Below are 19,923 nucleotides of genomic sequence, written 5' to 3'. Positions count from 1 at the left end.
AAAATTTTCCCACGGGCCCGCGGGCCGGGCTCGTGCTTCCTGCGGGCTTGGCCCATGTTTTATGTTGTTTTTTTGAATTTTTGGCAGTTTTAGGGTAAAAAAAACAAAGAAAAGGAGCGTTCGGCCCGCGGGCTCGTGCCGGTGCGGGCCGAAAATAAAATTTCTTGACCGTGACAGGCCCGCGGCCCACGTAGCGGACAACGAGTCGGGTCTCGAGCGGGCTCATGCCGGGCCGGTCCCAAATCGTGTCGGACCAGGATCGGTCGGCGTGTCGGCTCGGCCCATGCCCACCTCTGATTAAGATATGAGTTTTAAATCTATCAAATTATTAAACAAATACTAGATATAAGTTTTGCTCATTCTAAACCCATACATCATAAAAAATCATATCAACCAAAGTACCAAACACTCCAAGAACTAGAAAACGCTTTCCACCCAACAAAAGAGGAGGTTTCTGGAAGCAAATTTTTTTAAAAAAACAAAAACCTCAAAACTCCATCTCTTCTCACTACTAAAAAGTAGAAACCTCTTCATCTTTCAAACAACACGTTTAACTCCTCTTTCTCTCTCCTCTGTAAAAATGGTGGTGATAGAATCAGCAACCGAAGAAGAAACAGAGATTAACCACAAAAAACTCGAATCAATCTCCACCAATAACACTACCAACATTGCTGAAACCGAAACGAGTTCGTTCATCAACAAAGACGTTTCGGAAGGTTTCGAAACGGCTAGCGAAGGCGATCATTTCTCCGACAGAAGTGCCGATTTTGGCGCTGACGACGAAGATGAACAACAACAACAATACGGAGGTGAAAATGGAGAACAATCTGTGCCATTGACGGCTACTAAGGATGATTCTTATGAAGATGCTCTTGATGATGAACAATTGAAGCAGGTTTTTTACTCTTTTTCTCTTTCTTTGATTTTGTGAATTGTTTGGAGTTTTCAGCAGTAAGTTTGAATGTGTTGTTGATCTTGTTAGCTTTCTGTTGAAAATTGAATTGCAACTTGTTTGCATATTGAACTGGTTCTTCTGCCCAAGATTGAGCTTAGGGTTTTGCAGAATTTTTTATATTTAATTTTAATGTGTTGTTGATTTTATTATTATTCTTTTCATGATTGATGATTGAATTGTAAAATCTTTTTTGTATTGAGTTTTATGTTTTGCTGAAGATTGAGCTTCTTGTTTAGCTTAGGGTTTTGCGGAATTTTTTATCTAATTTTGATGTGTTGTTGATTTTATTAGTAATCTTTTTGATGATTGATGATTGAATTGTAAAATCTTTTGCGTATTGAACGGGTTGTTTTGCCGAAGATTGAGCATCTGGTTTAACTTAGGGTTTTGCGGAATTTTCTATCTAATTTTAATTTGTTGTTGATTTTATTAGTAATCTTTTGACGATGGATGATTGAATTGTAAAATCTTTTTTGTATCGAGTTTTATGTTTTGTTGAAGATTGAACTTTGTATTTAGCGATAAGTTTATATGTATTAATTGTTATAGTAAGTATGTGCAGAGTTATATTTGTTTGAGTGATTGTGGAATTAGTTTTCATTGTTGGCATTTTTTTAGTTACGGCAGAGTTAGGAGTTCGAATCCTCCACTGCCCTTTACCACCTTTTATTTTCCTTTTTCAATATTGCTTTATCATTCATTACTAAGAGGTTAAAAATAGAACTCAAAATCATTCTATTATGGATTATAATTTTAACAACATATCTATACTAATACTTCCTCCGTTTCACGATAAGTGAAACAATTTTCTTATTTGAAATAATCACAATACGTGAAACCGAGCTCCAAATGGTAAAAAAGCACTTTTATTACAAATATACCACTAAAAAGTAAAAGGGACCACAACTTTAATACTTTTCACTCTTTATTGTGGTCCCAACTTTCTCTCTCTAAATTCCTTTGGTAACTCCCCACTTTCTCTATGTTTTACTTATTGTGAAACGGAGGAGGTATATTAAAAGATGTTCCTAAGCAAAGATCTATACCACGTGGTGCTATTTTAGTGTGCTTACTTCATATAAACATGCATATAATAATAAAAATAGAAAATGCATCTTTTAAAATTTGATCTCACAACATGAGGCTTATACACTAAAGCCTTAACCAACCAAACCAAGTAATATTTTGTGTTATATTTATGAAGTAAAATGTTAATAAATGAAAATTATAATTAGCTGGGCAAGCCTAAAAATAGTTGTTATTAAATAGTAGTTCATGTTCACCGACTAAGGCCTCGTTTAATGGTAGTTGTAAGCTATGAAGCACGGGTACGGCGGTTGAGTGTCGTATCCCGTACCCGGTACGGGTACGGTACGGATACGAGGTGGATTCGTACCCAAACCGTACCTGAGATGGTGGGTACGTTTGCTTCTCATGGGGACGACTTGGCTGCAAAGTGGGTACGTATTGGGTACGGATATGGGCTGAAAGAAACGTACCCATATCACTCTCATGATATTTTTCAGAGGAAAAAAAAAACTATAAAAAAAAAAACAGAAAAATTGAACATCAGATCTAAGTTTTTTTAGATGAAATTTCAACCCCAAAAAAAAAGTAATCTTCAAGATGAAACTGCTGAGGAAATTTGAGCCCAAAAATCCAGAATTGTTTAGATGAAGAAGAGAAAAGAGAGAAGATTAAAAGATGAAGAAGATGAAAACAGAGGAAGAAGAAGACGAAACAGAGTAAAAATAGTAGTTCACTAGCGACTGTTCATGTTCATTACACATGCAGTTGAAGTTACTTTTCATATTACCCTCCCTTCTTTACAGCCGTCACTCATCAGTATATATGACTACTTCTATTTTTGTGGGAAAAGACCATTACTTGTCCACTTTTCTCTCTTTATTGTTATCACTTCCTTTATTAAATTTGTACTTCTTTTTTCGTTTTAAATTATTATTATTATTACTATAAAATTACAATACCAATCATAAAAACACTATATTTATTATTTTTGTCAAAAAATTTTTTTTTTTTGCCGAATCCAAGCCGTACCCGTTTTTTAAAATTTTGATTTTGTCGTTTTCCGTCCCCGTACCCGTATTCGTACCCGTCCCCGAATCCGTATCCGTGCTACTTAGGCTGTAAGGGCTCCGCAATTAGCGTAGCATAGGGTTTTGTTATTGTAGATGACATTCGTGTTTTAATGTGGTTTCCTGGTGCTATTGGGCATGTCTGTCTAAGGAGTGCTGAAAATAAGAAAATTTGAATCACTTTCGGAAATGTTGAGTTATATTGGTGTGGGGTTGTGCTGAAGAGCATTAGTGACGCATCTAATAATTATTTGAAGTACCTAATTGCTTTCCGTACGCCATTGTGGCAGTCTCATGCTCGAACAATTTTCGGTTAATTTTGGGGATACCCATATAGGCAAATCAAGTGGCATTTTTGGTGATAAAAACGAAAAAATAGCGAACATGCATACAGCCATAGATATTTAATATATAGTCCTAGATGTTGAATATACATTTGCAGGTTTGAAGTATGTTTTGCTTGGTAGATTCAAAAATGTACTTGGGCATTTCTGGATATTTTGCTTGGCATGGATATTGTGTTATTTTCTTTAAGAAATTCTAATGTTTTTGTTTTATTGTTATAGAGGGCGCTAGCTCAAGCTAATGATGCTAAAGTAGAAGGGAATACATTATTTAAAAATGCTGAGTATGAGGATGCACTGTCAAAGTATGAGTTTGCTCTACAAGTAGCAGCAGAAATGCCAGAATCTATGGAGCTACGTTCCATATGCCATTCAAACCGTGCAGTATGCTACTTGAAACAGGTATATTACTGTTGCTTCATAGTTCTTACTGATCACAGTTTTATTGACGGATGCATGCTAGCTTGAGACATTTGGGCAGTAGTAGCTGGACCCGAGACAATCAGCTAACATGAATTTTGGGTTTTATATCAGGATTTGAGAATGAATTGTAACTGACAGAAACCCTTTTGATTGTTAATGGTTTAGGTGGGGAAGAATCGTAAGAGGAACTAATGTAGGATGAAGTAATTAGTCATATTCCTCAGACTTTTAAGGTTTTGGTTGGGATTAAAATATATCCTCATATGCTATGAAGATAAATGGCTGTCCCTTGTTTACATTGATTGAATTTTGAGCACTAACTTGCCTTTTTATCCTTACCTTTCGTGAAAAAAAAGAGTCTAAGCTCTTAGCATGCTTTTGCTGAGTTGTAAAATCATGAATGCTGAATCTAGGATCTTATGTTATGTTGGTCTGTGATTTGTTCTCTCGAACCACCCTGTCTTTTCATTATTGTTGAGGGGTTCTTTGTTTTACTACTCAATGCCGTGAATTGAGTTACTTTTGTTAGGAAGGTCCCGATTGTAGGTAACTATTACTTTGCTGTTCATTATTTGCTTGTTTTCTTTTAGCGAGTCTAAGTCAGTGCTGTTTTTCTAGTGTGGTGTTTGCTTTCACATAGGGAAGTAACCATCTTTCTATACCATGGAGTGATTTCATGTTGTCTGAAAAGTTGTTCAGAGATTAGCTCTATAAGGATTGGTTGTTTGAATCCCTTAAAATCTGGTCTAACATGATGACTTACTGCAAATGGTTATGATCATCCATGAAGCATTGTTAAAGGTAAAATTTGGGGGTTTTGATGTTCATGGAGGCTATGTGCATTAGGTATACTGAAATTTGTAGATCTGAGATTACAAATTGTTTAATTTATCAACTCTTTAGGTAGTTGCAGTTTGGATTTTATATTATCTCATAACGGGAGAGTAATGGTTTTTTTTGCCTTTTACTAATCTAAAAAACATATTGTTTTATATTTGCGTTGCATTACGTATTACTATCCCTTCTTTTAATCTTGTGGGTTATCCAACTCTTTTTACGACGTACAAGCACTACTGGAAGGTTTCAATCAAATTTCTGCATAGTTTTTGTTCTGGTGACTACGGCATGCCAGCTATTGATTTATCGTTTCAGTTTTGATTCATCTATAGATATTATTTGTTTTGCTTGACATGACATAAGATCCTAGATTCAGTTTTGATTCATCTATAGATCAGCTATAGATTCAGCATATGTTATGTTGTAAAATGAAGTCGATTTATCGTTTCAGTTTTAATTGACATGTTTCTGTAGGTGATCGATTGAATTCACATGTATTATTCCTACAGTGTTTATTAGCTTATTTTCTTGCAGTCCCCTTTGTCTCTTTGGTGAACAAGTATCCATATATAATCTGAATGCTTGATCTATGATATTATTTGTGGCTTTAGTTCTCTTAAGAGTTGAAGGGCTATGAATTGTGGAGTAAGACACAAATCTATTTGTATATAGAGGGTTTTCATCAGGGGCTTCATCGTTTATTATTATTCAAGTTCTGGGACTTGTGAGCCAACATCTAGATATGCTAATATTTGCGTGTTGGTTGCATCTATGTGTGGTGTTTCTATATCTCTGCCAAGGGGAGGTTGGGGGTGGGGGAAGTGAGGACTGAGGTAGCTTCCTGTGATAAATTTCATTCTGGATGAATGCTTTCTCTTTCTTTCCGGGTATATAGAATTAGGGACTTAGATCTTAGAATCTTCTCTCTTAAATATAATCCCCCCCCCCCCCCCCCCCAACCATGTGAGAAGAAAGCAAAGTTCTTCTGCAGCTATTCTTAGCTATGATTGCATTTCTATGTTTTGTTTGCTTTTAAGTGTAGTCTTCTGTCAGAGAAGTCAGTATCTTCCAGCGCATATGCTTTTTAGTTCTTTAATTAGACTTTGTGCATATTTTGCTCATTCAGGGGAAGTATGATGAGACAGCCAAGGAATGTTCAAAAGCTTTAGAACTGAATCCATCATATGTTAAAGCTCTTCTCAGAAGAGGGGAGGCTTATGAAAAGCTTGAACGATATGAAGAAGCTATCTCCGGTGAGTTGCCATATATATGAGTTGTGCCTGATCTAATTCTTTTTTGAAATATTCAATTAGCAATGTAATTGAATTCATATCTTTGGAGTAGAATCATGATTAAACTGCTATGTCCTTTCTTGCTAAACTGATTAGTCATTGCTTCAACTTTTAAGCTTCTATCTTCACTCTATGCAATGATGATTTTTGCATAGTCTGATTCAGTCATGCTTTTATCCTAGTTATGATGGATTTTGTTTTGCTTTCTTGCAGACATGAAAAAGATATTAGAAGTGGAACCTTCAAATGATCAGGCTAGGAGAAATATTGTTCGAATGGAGCCGTTAGCTCGAGAAAAGGCGGAGAAGATGAAGGAAGAAATGATTGGTAATTTTTTGTTTCTTCTTTAAGTTCTCTCTGCAATGTTCTTCTATCTTTGCTCTCATTTGTGATGTTTTAGTCTTGTGCTGAAATATCTACAAGTATGCAACCCCAGTTTCAATTATTAATTTGCCTATCCTTTTCTACTTTACTGATATTGTAAGGATTTAAAGTCACTTTTTCTATTCTAGTGCATCCAGAAATAACTGTTCATCTTCAAAAAATTATACATATTTTTTTTGTTCATAAAATATCTTATGTCTATAAGCACAAATTAAGCGGGCAGCTGTAATGGGGAGGGAGACTTTGTTTCTAAGGAAATCTACGTGCAAGCTATGTACCAGATATTGTATGCATATAGTGTATGCTTTGATAGCTCAGACCTCTAAATATATCGTTTTCAGTTTTTTTTTAGTACTTGTTTATTGGGTCCTTATACAATAAGCGAGTTACATATAAGCTCATACTACACAACAGGGCATGAAGAGTTGTTTTGAAATCACTATGTTGTTGCTGTCATATTTTTTTTATACTGATATGTAGAATGAAAGGAATTTTCAGCTTTTTGATGGGAAATTCTAACAATTTGTTTTCGGTTTCTTGATCTTACTCTCTCTGTCCCCTCTCTAAGTAACTTTCTAACGTTCTGTTTGGATGACAGAAATTGGTGGGACATTTATGGTGAATGTGAGAGTGAAGTGGTGTAACCTCATGTTTGTTTTTAGTATGGGGCAATTTTTAGAGACATCTCTAAAGGGGAAATGGGGCAAACAAAAGGGGATGGAGGGAGTATTGATATAGCAGGGACTGTTATGTGGTAAACTGTCTAGCTTACTTCCCCTCCCTTCCTTTTCTCCAATCAAACATTGTATGCCTTGAAATTTCTTCTTTCTCGTTAGTTTTGCTCCATTAAGCGTGAAGGCTTACTCTGGCGAAGAAAGTGATTAGGATATAATCACAAAATATGTCATTGTTTCCCCCATGTTATGAATGGAGTTTCAACATCTTCTATGTTTCATTGGGTGCAGGTAAGCTCAAGGAGGTGGGAAACAATATACTTGGTCGCTTTGGAATGAGTGTTGACAACTTTAAAGCCGTAAAGGATCCTAACACTGGCTCTTACTCTATTTCATTTCAAAAATGATGTACTTTATGGATTTCTACGATCGTTAAATCACAAGCAGCTTTGGAACCTAGGATTAAAACTTCCATTTTCTCATAATGTTGGAAGATGTCATATTGTTGCTGCTGGTGCCCCGACAACTAAGAGGAAAGGAACTAATTTTGCAACTCAATCCCCTTTAAGTTGGACTGCAAATTGGTTGTGTTGTGACTTTTTTTATCAGAAACCAATTGCTTAGCCCAGATCAGTCTGCCTCACAAGTATTATCATATTATGTGTGAATTCGATGAGTATATATTCCAGTTGGGAGTTGTATTGATAATTGTTTTTAGCCTTTGTGCCACAGACTGCAAGATGGCTCCAATTGTTGCCATTGAGCTAGATGCACCGCAAAATACAGGATCCAAAAGTTTATTGAGATATATACATGAGTTTTGTTGTTTTGGTCGCCGTTGTTGCTCCATGTTGGTGAATTACTTGAACTTACTAATCCATGCTAATAATTTGCATTATTTGCTTTGTGAAGGCTGTAAAGTGTAATAGTTGAGTGTTGTATACTTGTATGACCTAACAGAACTATTGATATTATGCCTCCTAGATTGCAAGTGGGTAAAATTTTTGGTTAGTTTTGTGTTCGGTTCTGGCCTTATGGGGAGAGTGATCTTCAGTCCCATTTAGTGTTCCAAGTAGTTCTCAACTAATGGGGATCTTCTATTCCAATTAGTTTCATATCTTGTGACTTGGATGTGGCAAACACAATGTTGTAGAGAGAATTCAAAATTATGGAGAAAGAATGAATCAATAATTGCTTGGACTAGACGACTTTGTAGGATAACTTTGAGCTTTACTACCGCGGAGGTCCTACCAACGAAGGTTTTGGTCGCGGATGTGTTTATATGTGGCTCTTTGGCGGTCTTCAAAGTTCCCTTTTCTAAACTATATTGTACATAATAAGGGAAGAAACCCTATCAAAAAATAATAACAAGAAATGAAAAAAATTTATGGTTGCCCGCTTACGGGAGAGGTTATGGTGGTGGGTTGAGTGGCAATGGAGGCGGCAGTGGGATGCCGGATTCATATGGGGATTGAGTTTAGTTAGAAAGATTGTAATACAGTATCTTTTTTCTGCTTCAGGATCCACACAGGTGAATAAATAGATTTAACTTCCCATCACAACAAACAAAGCAATATCGAGCCACAATCATATTCTACCAGAACATTGTTATCATGGAGAACCAATTACTATGGCAACGTTTCAGATAACCAAACAAAGCCTAAAGGACTTTACATGGAAAACATTTTCCATCTAACCAAGTCTAAAGGAAATTGATTTTCTAACAAGAAATTAACACAGGACAATATGTCCTAAATGCCATAGTCAGATTCACTTCAACGGCACTTCAAGCTATCACACTATATTGTTGTTTAACAATTGGCCGAACTCGTTATGTGATGTCATATTTGCAAAACCTTTGGGTCATCTCCCAGTAAATAAATCTTTCGATCTGAATATTCTGATATACATAATATATCACAAGTAACTAAGTAAACAATAATTTGTTATCACAGCGGAACGTTTCTGCAACTCGTCATTCAATAAAATAGAGCAAAATCTTCATCTAATCAAGGAGAAATGCCATTGAAATTTGAAACCCTTGTGCTGTTATATACAACTCACATCTTCTCATTTAATGAGGAAACTAATTATGAAGACTTACAAGTTACAACAAGAACTAAACTGTAATTTTACAACAGGTTAAAATCATGTTATTCGGCTTTTGCTGGTATTATTGTATTAGGGATCATTCCATCTCCCACTTTTGAACCAAACTCGCAATCCAGGCGAGTTTATGGTAATACAACATTACTTGTATGTAAAGTTTGATCTCACAACATTACTGTTAAAGATTCCACGGCATCTTCAGCTGCTTCCCTCTGTTTAAGCTGCTTCTTCGAGCTGCCTCGTGGCTAATATTGCAGCATGCTGTTCTAGGTACTCTTTGCTAGTTATTTCTGTCAATCTGCAAGTATATGTTGCACACTGAATATCTTGAACTAAATAGACAAACCCCCCTCTCCCTCATGTCATTTCTCAGGTCAAAATTGGACCATTGTTTTTTTTTTAAATACATTGATTCGCCATATGCATAACAAACTGTTATAACTGTGCATTGATAAAAGGCTCAATATACAATTATAAACAAGTGATGGCCATAGTAAAAAAAAAAGATAACACAAACGATCACTGACAGTGTTTGGATAGGGAAATTAAGAGGGAAAGGGAGGGAGGGGAGAGAGGAGAGCACGCGATACATTTTCCCTAGTTTGGGTATAACATGGAAAAAGGGAAGAGCAGGGAAATGTAATTCATTTTCCTTCCCCTCTTACTAAGAGGTATCCTTCTAGTGTTGGAAAGATTTGGAGGAAAAATGGAAGTGCACCCTCCTGACTTTTCCCTGCTATCCAAACGAAGTGTAAAGAACATGAGCAACTACGCATGAAACCCTTGATAACTATTCCCTCCATGTGGAATTACTTTCCAGTTACCACATTGTTTCACCCTCTCATAATTAAGGATAAGACATGATTATACAAAAATAATCTTAATAATAGCTATATTATTTATATCCTCTCAATCACTTAATTTGAGCAAGGGCACATAAGATCCAACAAAAAATCATTAATATTTTAGAAAATGTAATAACGTTTTTGGGACATCCTGAAATAATTTGTACAACTATTAACATTGGGCATCCATTAAAAAAAAAAGACCGAGTACCAAACCAAATTTTTTTTGAATGTTAAGCAAGAATGCAAGCAAGACATCAGTCAATAAGTTTCATGGGTTGATGATGTCAACATGTCAGTTGTCACCACCATCTAACCACCACCAACTTCCTCCCCCCAAGAAAAATGTTACTCGTTCAGTCCCAATTTATTTGCTACATTTGCTTTATCACAAAGACCAAGGAGGGAGTGGGGACCATTGCCATAACAAGAATTAACAAAAAAGCAAATAGGTAAATTGTGGGACCTTTGTACTATATATGGAAATATTTACAAAAACAAAGAGGGAGTGATGACAAATTTGTAAATAAAGTGTGGGACCTATGTATTATATATGGAAATATTTGCAAATGTAGCAAATAAATTGGGACACACCTAAATGGCAAAATGTAGCAAATAAATTGGGACGGAGGGAGTAAGAGGAAAAACAAAAGGGAAAACATACCTACTAACTGTGCGATCCTTGGCGAATCCTAGTTCATTGTCCACACAAAGATCAGCAACATCACACTTTCTTGATCTTGAAGAGGTCCGTCGTGCCATGTTCTTGGCATCAGATATTGTTACAACTCTTTCAAAAAGTTCAAATGGGCTTCCCTCAGCAGTACACAGTAATCTAGCCTTGTTTTCATACAGCACCTAGCATAAATCAAGGACAATATTAAGGTCAGATATTTCAAAGGTATGGCTTCAGGATTCAGTAATTACCAAATAATTGTATGCATGTAATTTAGGTTCTCATTATAGTTTTAATATTAATTCAGAATGAGGATAGTTTCAAGATATATATTTGAACCATCTGCGTAGAATAGAACACATGGAAGCACAAGCGTATGTCACAATATTATATTAAGAATGCACATTGAAAGAGCAGAATATGTATCCCTATTTGAGAAAATAGAAGGGTTACAAAATTTGATTGGAAGGGGAGATACACCGGTAGGCGATAGCTGTATACTCCCTCCATTTTTGATTTCATAGATATACTTCCATATAGAATCTAGTTAATTACCAAGTATATTTAAAAATTACCAACTTCTAAAGTAACATTTCAATTACAATTATATGAAGGGCCAAAGATATCTTGGTAGACAATACAAATGCTAATGTTGCATTTGAAAAGAAAACAGAGGGAGTACTATATTTTCCCTTTTCTAGTTTTCTTCTTTTCCTTCTTTCCTTTTCTTCCCTAGTTGGAACAAACTAACAAAGCAAAGCAGACCCAACATCCAAACAAAAACTGATATGAACATTTGGTTATTGTTTACCAATAAATGAAGTTGCAACACTGAAGATCAATATATCACACAACCTAAATCTTGACAGTATCATATTTCTCTTCCATCCACATAAAAAAACAAGAAATCCTATTGAACAAATGTGTCAGAATTCAGGAAAACAAAGAAAAAAGACGCACGTCAACTAAAGTGACAAACCGATATGCTGCCGTCCTATTGTGAAGCCCAAAAATTGGCACACCGTCCAGTGCTAGGGTATGAAATTTCTCTGCAATATAAGGCATTGTAAGTTCATATAAACATCAAAAAGCTTTCCAACAACAAATCCTAGAGTTCCAATAATAGAGCATTTCACAATAAACAAAACCGAAAATTAGGCCACAAGCAATACCATAACTTCAGAGAAATTTTACCCCCCAATAAATGGGATTGACTAATAACAGTTATTTGGTGCTTTTACACTTCAAAAACGATATTGTACAAGCAAAAGGCAAAGTCCAATATAAGATAAATAGTGAAATAAGAGCTACACATGTAAATAAAAAAACAATGCTTACTGAATAATCCGAAATAGTCTGCAGCTCCAAGAGGTCTATCACACAGCTCTTCAAAAGGAAAATAAGCACATCCATTTGCTCCCAATGGAACCTACAAGGAGTAGATGTAACGTCGAATCAGCAAGTTGCTTTTGTCATGCTTAAACACTAGCGACTATTCATTCACTTGGCATGTACCTGTAATTTCCTTCCCATAACCACTTCTACCTCTTGCGCCTGGGGCTGATGTTCCTCTATTAGCTGCTGAAACTTTGCCTTCAGAAGACCTGACATATCCAGTCCAACTAGATAAAACCCCTGCTCGCCCTGCAATTGCAAGTACAGGTAATAACTACTACTAATTGATATATACAGGAAAAAGGTAATGTGATGGATGCTTTGGTAAACTAGAAATAAACAGAACGGTCATTGAACCTCACATACCGAAGTCATCCTTCGATAATCCACCGATGAACCAATTTCATGCACCGTACACCTTTCCTACACAAAAAAATAATGCATTTGAGAATTTTGGCAAGAGAAAAGATTCATATTAATACAATATGACAAATGAGAGTTTAGCTCAAAGGAAGGCACATCCTATCTCTGACAAAATGAAATCCTTGTTTTCTACTTTCGCTTTGGGTTAACCATAAAGTTAATGTACTTGAGTAAAAACCAACACATTCTACAGGGCAAAGCTAAAAGCTATACTAAGATAACACTCAACCCTCACCTTGACTGTAGCAATAAAAGGTAGAAAAAGATCTCTCTGTAGGCCACCTTCATAAAGGTTATCCGGAGCACGATTTGAAGTTGCAACAAGAACCTAATCACAGAAACCAAAAAACAGAACAATCTATAAATCTGCTATAGGAAAAATATATATTAATTATCCAACAGCAACTGTCGAAATTCAATATGCTTACAACACCATTGCTAAACAGGTGTCCAAATAGGCGATTCAATATCAATGCATCAGCCACATCAGTTACCTATGAAAGAAAAATGTGGAAGCAAATAGTCAATAAGTATCAATCTCGGTGTTGCAGTAATTGAGACAGGTCAAACTCATGCCCCACAGGATTATACCATAAATTCGTCAAGACATAACAAAACTGCATCATCCGATATCTCATCAGCAACAACGTCAAGTGGATCAGCCACACCCTTATGTCTCTACAAGTAAACAATAGATTGCAAATAAACAAGATGATTAGAATTTAAAATTCACACTAAAATAATTAATTCTTATGGACTATGTCCAAGAAATGACAGCAGGACAACACTCGAAAGAAAAACCTAACATCTACCAACAATTTAGATTGAACTGCCACTGTTCTGCTATCAGCTATGCAATTTAGTAGCATACATAAAATAGTCCTAGTAAACCATTCTATATCTGCGGTTCATGTTAAATCTCCGTGTTTCAAAAACCAATGAGTGAGAGTGATCATAAAATGTCTGATAGTGAAGACCATGCTTCAACCCCCACTCAGCCACGTAATAGAAACTTCTTGTGTTGTGGCGCTGCTTTAACAATCTTCCTCAGGAGATCCATAGGGTTCAACGTCAACATTGTTACAAAAATCAGCTTCTAGTAGATTTCTGTCAGAAGTGGACATTCTTTTCCCTGTGATATACTTCCTCCATTGTTTCCTACCGCATCATTTTGACTTTCACACTACTCATGTACTAACTTTGACTGGAACTTTGACTAATATACGGAATCATATATTAATAAGTAAGATACTGTTGGATTCATCTCAAAATATATTTCCAAGATATGTGATTTTTATATGTTTTGCTAGTGGTAAATAATGATTTTAATGGTCAAAGTGCGCATTGACAAGCATATGTCATATGATGCAATAGAAGTAAAAAAACAGAGGAAGTATGTTCTCCTCTTCAGTCCTTCCTCTTCAATATACACCTTTCATCTGAACAATTCAAAGTAGGAGGATCTGTTACCTGCAAACGGCTATGAACATTGAGCATAAAGTTGTGAAAATGAATCCTCCTTTTTCTCCAGTTGCTAGGTCTGCAGAGAGATTAAAAAAATCTTTTAAGTAATCCAAGTAAGAGATAGCAAAATTCAAGAATCAAGACAGTTTTCTCAAATATGGAGCAACAGGAATCATCTTACAATTGTTCGAAAAACAAGTCCATTAACATGGTCTTCCCTGTGCCCACTCCACCGTAAAGGTATAATCCTTTCACTGGGGAATAAGACGACTGTGGAATGAATCTGGACCATAACCACCTACTCCTGCACCACAAACTAATTTGTCAGCAATAAAGCAACTGATAAAAGAACTTCACAACTTCAGACACTACTGTAAAGAAGTGGAGTAAATGAGCAACACAGAGAAGGAGTAGCAACAAGGAAATCAAGAGACTTGCCTCGATATTTCTGATGTTGCATAGCGATCCAACCGACATTCATCAGCTTTCTTAACAAGCTCGTCATAGAGCCTCTGAAGCTCTCTCAAGGTGTCTAGCTGCAGTAATTATTGTTAGCATGATCTTTTATCCAAATGAGTGAATGACAATATAAGATACTGCATAACACTTCTTTAAAATCCAATCATCAAATAGTACATATACAATCAATTCTTACAGCTCACAGCACATTATACATTTCTTTCAAGCAAAGCACCTTTTCTGGACAAAATTACACAAAATTGCATCATAACAAAGGGAAGTTCTGAAATTAGTATAAGAAGATACCACTCTCTAAAACCAATTAAGAGAGAACAAGGACATAGAGAGGGTTGGGAGGCGGGGATGCAAAAACAGAAATCAACACTTTGGTGTAGTAGTTTCTTCAATATCCTACACAAGCAACTCTGAGTTCTTGACCACTGCATACCTGACATAGATCACCATCAAATAGTTCACCTGCAGCAACTCGTCTTTCATACTCCACAAGGGGGCCTCCATTGATCCCATCTGCAATACAACCATCGGTGCAAAGACTTAGCAAGCATGTTCATGCACCTAATCTTTCTGTTGAAACATATTAGGGTTTAGGAACTTAATCCAAAAACTAGGAACAGAAGCCGACCTCCATCATTAATTTGCACAGCATCAACTGATAAAGTTCTTGATATTATGTTAAAAGGATGTGCATATCTATGTACTTGCAGATTCTGAATGGTGTCACGTGTACAACTCAATCTCCCATTCGCCAAATAACTTCTCCTTGCCAACCCCATAGCATAACTTTCTCCTTGGCGCCTTAAGATTGATTGATATTGGCAAATACAACGAGCCAATATTCTCATTTTCTATACTCTACCACAATGGAGATGGAACAATACTCAACCACTCCAATGAAGTAGCAGTTCAACTGTGGCTCAACGTATCACAATGATACAAAGTTCTGTAACAATCCAACAATACCAACATATATTGCAATTAGACTGTTTGTCAAGTTGAGATTCTCCACAACAAAATAGCACCATCATGTGAATCAACAAGCATAATGTTCCAAATTATAAACTAATTATTAAAGAAAAAGCATAGGACAAAAGACAGGTGCGAAAGTACAGATGAATACACAAGTGGCATCATAAAGCATGTAAATTAGATACATAATTATTGCAGAGTTGTATGTACTTTATTTCTTAGTTCTCAAAAACCCAACTAATATTTCTGAAAAACCCACAATAAAAAACTCATGCTTTCCAGAATTATTCACTTAATTTGATCTTATTTCCCTCCAAACAACCATTCTTAAAAAAAGTACAAAGAATTAAACAAAAAAAATGCACAAACAAACCAAATAATAATCACAAAGTTAGAAAATTAAACTCATTAGCACACAGGTCATCAAACTTCAAAGCACAGCATAATTTTTATTTTTTTTCTCTTGGAGGTAGTGAGGTACAACATCTTAATTACTTAATATTGGGAATTAAAAACCCAGAAAAAAAAGAGAGTAAAGAATTAGTAATAACGTACCTGATTCAACAAAATCTCCTGAAAATGAAAGATTATTGAGAATTTTGATTAAAACCCAGAAGATAATTTTGTTTAAAAATACCTTCAATAAAGTCAAACCCTGATATTCAATAAAAATTCCAACTTTAATGGAGTTTAAAAGAAAAATTACGCACACCAAAAAAATACCCTTTTTAGATTACTAAATAAAAATTATAGTAATGTGAACTAGTAGAAAATAGCAGGAACAGAACCCTAAAAGAAGAAGGACGATGAAAGCAAGATGTTAAAAAACCAGAGGAGAGAGAAAGAAAAGAAGAAGTCTTTAACTTTATTCCAAATTTTCTTGGAATTAATATTGGTTTGACGAAGAAATCGATATGAATGATTAGAATGTGAGTCATTTGAAATATAATAATGGGTTTGAAAAAAAGAATTGGTTTGAAAAAGAAAGAGTTTTTTTTTTTCCCAGTTTAATTGGAGGATTGAAGCATGGGAACATGAAAATTGGGTATGGGAGATAGGAAGGTGGGTGTTTTGTCTTTTCATTTTCAATGCAGAAAATTAGGTTTTGTAGGTCCCATTAATTGAAGTGTACCATAATACTCATCTCCACGACGACACGAGTTGCCACTTCCATTTTGGGGTCCACAATTCAATTCCGAGTAATGGCGTATACTTTTTTGTGTTTAGTTTTGTGAAGTTTAATTAGGATGTGTTCTCTTTGTCGAAACTTTATGTAAGTTTAACATTATTAAATATGATTGGTTAAGCTAATTAAGTTGCAAAGCCAAATTTCAAATGAACTAATGACCTGTTTGGATTCTGAAATTTCATTTGAAATTCTGGAATTGGGCCAAATCACTTGTTTGGATCATCTAAGAATTTGGAATTGTATTTGGCCCAAATCCAAGACTGATAAGAAATAAGGCATAATTGGAGAATTTGAAATCCAACCAAAACATGTCATTTCAAATCCAAAATAAGTGTCAATTTATTTTTATCTCCTCTCTCATCACTCTCCCCCTTCTTCTCTCTCCCACCATTAACAACACCATTACAAACATGTTCAAATTATGCATTTGAAATTCCTAATTTTTCCCAAACAAATCATTTGGATTTGAATGTGGGGATTTACAATTCTAGAATTGAAATTCTAGAATTCAAATGAAATTCATGTTCCCAAACATAACCTAAAAGCGATTTCATTAAATCACTTAAAGTAACTAAATCACAAAGTCTTCTAAAAGACTGTCTCACGTTAACACTAATGTGAGACGAGTCCCTTTTACCTCCAATCAATTGCTACGCGTCTTCTCAAGGATGCCTGATTTGAGGGGGGAACGTTGTAACAGCAATCTACACTCAAAGCACCATCTCACGGTGGCGCCGCACCTCACTGCATGCACCACCATCAACACACTAGAAGAGAAGTGAGAGAAAAATTGTAGCAACACCATGCCGAGGAGAGAGAACGAGGGCAGCAAATGCAGGGGAACAGAAGCAGCTACTTCGCCTTAACACATACAACACAAAAGACCCACGCTGGCAACGAGGAGGAGCACAGACAACACGGTGGCAATGTTTATGCCAAATTCATATCAGGCAGAACTTAGCTGAGGATCTACAGCTAATGCAAATGCAGCTAGGAACAATAAAAGAAGCTAGCTACGAAAGTAAACAAATGCAAAAAGGAGACAAGACACCAAGAAATGGTGACGCGGAAAACCCCAATGAAAAGGGTAAAAACCGCGGGTGGAATTGAGTCCACCAATCCACTATGTGAGAGAATTACAACTTATAGCTAGCAGCTAGCAGCTTGTACTAAGTACACTTGTGAATGTCGTAAATATAGAAGAGAATGTATGAATGTAAAGCAATGTAAAAGCTTTTGCTACCCAGATTGTTTCCCCCTCTATATATACTAATACATTTTCTGAACGTTACTTCTTCTATTTGAACGTTACATAACAAACTCCTAAGAAGGTGTCATGACTTCCTAAAATCAAGGGGCTCTTCTGCTTAACAACTGCCTTCATCCTATTTCTTTGGCACAACAACCTTGCTTGACTTGGTCTTGATCAGCATCCAATGTTTCCCAACCGGATTATCTTACGAACTTCATAATTACTTGATGTAGCTGCTACCTGATGCTTTCTAGCTGTGGTCACCACCTTACCTGCAAATTCCAGCTTAGGAAAAAATTTAGGACATAACAGGCAACAGCACCACAGAAGCAAAGGAGAGAGGAAATGGGACTAAGAACAACCAACAACAGCACCAATGGTAGCAGCACCGTAGCACGACAATGTTGCCGACAAAGGCGACAACAAAAAGGATGGCAGTAGAGAAAGGAGGAGAAGGATGGTGAGTGAGAGAGAGAAATAGGTTGGGGTTTTGGGTTTGGGGTTCCATTTATTTTGTTGAAATGAGACAAACTTTTGACAACAAAACATTAATGTGTGGCACTTTTAGATGAAGCCACGAGAGAGAATAAAGATGATGGTTTACATATTTCTCAAAGGGGATGATTTTGTCATTTTTAAGTTTTAATTTTCCAATTAGTTAAGGAATTTTAATAATTAGTTACATATTTTTGGCTCTTAGTTATGGTTTTTGATTCATAGTTAGCTTTTGCTTAATAGTTATGAAATTCGGATATATAGTTATGATTTTTAGGTTATTAGTTATTAAGTGTGGTTAATAATTATGGTTTTATGGTTGATAGTTGTGATTCTGGCTATTAATTATTGTTTTTTGATAAATAGTTATGCTATTTGGGTATTTAGTTATTATTGTTTTTACATTAGTTATGACTTTTTGTTTTTCAGTTTCGGTTTTATTATGGCTAATAGTTTTAGTTTATAAAATAACTGAAAGAGTATAATTATAGCATATGAATAATTATTTATCAATTTCATGAGTAACAATGATGCATGGTTTTATGGTTATAGTTTTGATATTTAGTTAACAATTATACTTTGAGGGTTGCTAGTATGGGTCGTCAATAGTTATGATTTTAAGGTCATTAATTTTATTTATTGTATGCATTAGTAAACATTATTTTTGCATTGGTTATTTGAGGTTGGCATAACTAGTGCAAAAATGCGATAGTTATTCAAGAAAGAGAGAATTAGTGCGTTAGTTATTTAAGAAAGAGAGAATTATTTATGCGTGATACTGAAATTATGGCCAATAAAATGCATTATAATCTGATTTTTTTATGATATAACTAATATATTTCAGCGCTTAACTAATATACTTCAGCGCTTAACTAATATACTTCAGCGCTTAACTAATTCACCCAGAAGCAATTTAAGGCTAGCATAACTAATGGGTGCAAGCGCTTAACTAAATTTACTGCTGGTTTGATGCACGCGCGTGATGTCAGCATGACATCAGTGGTCTCACGTTAACACTAACGTGAGACCGTCTCTCCAAAAACGGACTCAACAAATTTAAGTTCCAAACGAATCTAATAATTATTAATTGAATCTAATAAGTTTCAATCAGGGTTAATGAGGTCTAATAAGTTTCAATCATGTTTAATCAAAAGTCTAATAAGAAAATGTTCTCTTTGACATAAAACAACTGAACTGAATTGAACTGAACTGATTGCAACTGAACTGAATTGAACTGAACTGATTGCAACTGAACTGAAATGAATTAAATTATAACTAACAGAAATGATAGTTGGAGATGAACTGAACTGAACCGGCTGCAACTAAATTAAACCAAACCGAACCGATTGCAACTGAATGAAAATAAGTTGGGGAAGAACAGGCCTTAACTCTAAACTCTAAACCCTAAAACTCAAAGAATTTTAGGTTAATTCAAATATGTTTAAATAAGTTTTGATAAGTTCAGGAAAAAATAAGATGAAGAAAACACACCCTCACATAAATCACTCATTAGGACATTAAATTAATGAAAAAAAATCCCACAATTTTTTCAAACATACGTCAAATTAATGAGATAGAATACACCACTTTTTTTAATATTAAATTAATGCAAGACAAAAAAAAT

At 35.4% G+C, this 19,923-nt stretch overlaps 2 protein-coding genes across 4 annotated transcripts; one reads left to right on the top strand and one right to left on the bottom strand.

The window, feature by feature from the left end:
• Nucleotides 1–440: 440 nt before the first annotated feature.
• Nucleotides 441–7,835, top strand: LOC104901763 (uncharacterized). The gene is made up of 5 exons (XM_010689369.4): nt 441–895; nt 3,618–3,797; nt 5,782–5,908; nt 6,161–6,274; nt 7,297–7,835. Exons 1-5 carry the CDS (start codon nt 581–583, stop codon nt 7,410–7,412), a joined length of 852 nt encoding a protein of 283 aa, XP_010687671.2. The 5' UTR covers nt 441–580; the 3' UTR covers nt 7,413–7,835.
• Nucleotides 7,836–9,011: 1,176 nt separating this feature from the next.
• On the bottom strand, nt 9,012–16,407 carry LOC104901762 (uncharacterized). 3 transcript variants are annotated; one of them, XR_007269232.2, is made up of 15 exons: nt 15,919–16,407; nt 15,020–15,337; nt 14,825–14,904; nt 14,356–14,453; nt 14,099–14,221; nt 13,924–13,993; nt 13,045–13,131; nt 12,882–12,947; nt 12,689–12,781; nt 12,397–12,453; nt 12,151–12,279; nt 11,974–12,064; nt 11,615–11,684; nt 10,624–10,817; nt 9,012–9,412 (listed from the first exon to the last, which is right to left on the bottom strand). XR_007269232.2 is itself a non-coding variant. In XM_010689367.3 (15 exons), the coding sequence occupies exons 2-15, from the start codon at nt 15,237–15,239 to the stop codon at nt 9,331–9,333; spliced, it is 1,479 nt and encodes a 492-aa protein (XP_010687669.2). In that variant the 5' UTR covers nt 15,240–15,337; nt 15,919–16,401; the 3' UTR covers nt 9,012–9,330. The 3 variants fall into 3 exon arrangements, 2 of the variants coding, with proteins under 2 accessions (XP_010687669.2, XP_057247328.1); XM_010689367.3 differs by having other exon boundaries at nt 11,596–11,684; nt 15,919–16,401; XM_057391345.1 differs by lacking the exon at nt 15,919–16,407 and having other exon boundaries at nt 11,596–11,684; nt 15,020–15,842.
• Between the last annotated feature and the right edge of the window lie 3,516 nt (nt 16,408–19,923).

Source organism: Beta vulgaris, chromosome 8, assembly GCF_026745355.1.
Source record: "Beta vulgaris subsp. vulgaris cultivar EL10 chromosome 8, EL10.2, whole genome shotgun sequence".
Classification (NCBI taxonomy): Eukaryota; Viridiplantae; Streptophyta; class Magnoliopsida; order Caryophyllales; family Amaranthaceae; genus Beta; species Beta vulgaris.
The sequence above is the reverse complement of the archived record's forward strand: the minus strand, read 5'-3'. Positions and strand labels throughout refer to the sequence as shown.

Coding starts and splice junctions, on each gene's coding strand:
- LOC104901763 (XM_010689369.4), top strand. CDS start 581: ATGGTGGTGATAGAATCAGCAACCGAAGAAGAAACAGAGATTAACCAC. Junction 896..3,617: donor ATGATGAACAATTGAAGCAG/GTTTTTTACTCT, acceptor TTATTGTTATAG/AGGGCGCTAGCTCAAGCTAA. Junction 6,275..7,296: donor GATGAAGGAAGAAATGATTG/GTAATTTTTTGT, acceptor CATTGGGTGCAG/GTAAGCTCAAGGAGGTGGGA.
- LOC104901762 (XM_010689367.3), bottom strand. CDS start 15,239: ATGAGAATATTGGCTCGTTGTATTTGCCAATATCAATCAATCTTAAGG. Junction 14,905..15,019: donor TGTGCAAATTAATGATGGAG/GTCGGCTTCTGT, acceptor GTTGTATTGCAG/ATGGGATCAATGGAGGCCCC. Junction 12,454..12,688: donor CTTTTATTGCTACAGTCAAG/GTGAGGGTTGAG, acceptor TTTTTTGTGTAG/GAAAGGTGTACGGTGCATGA.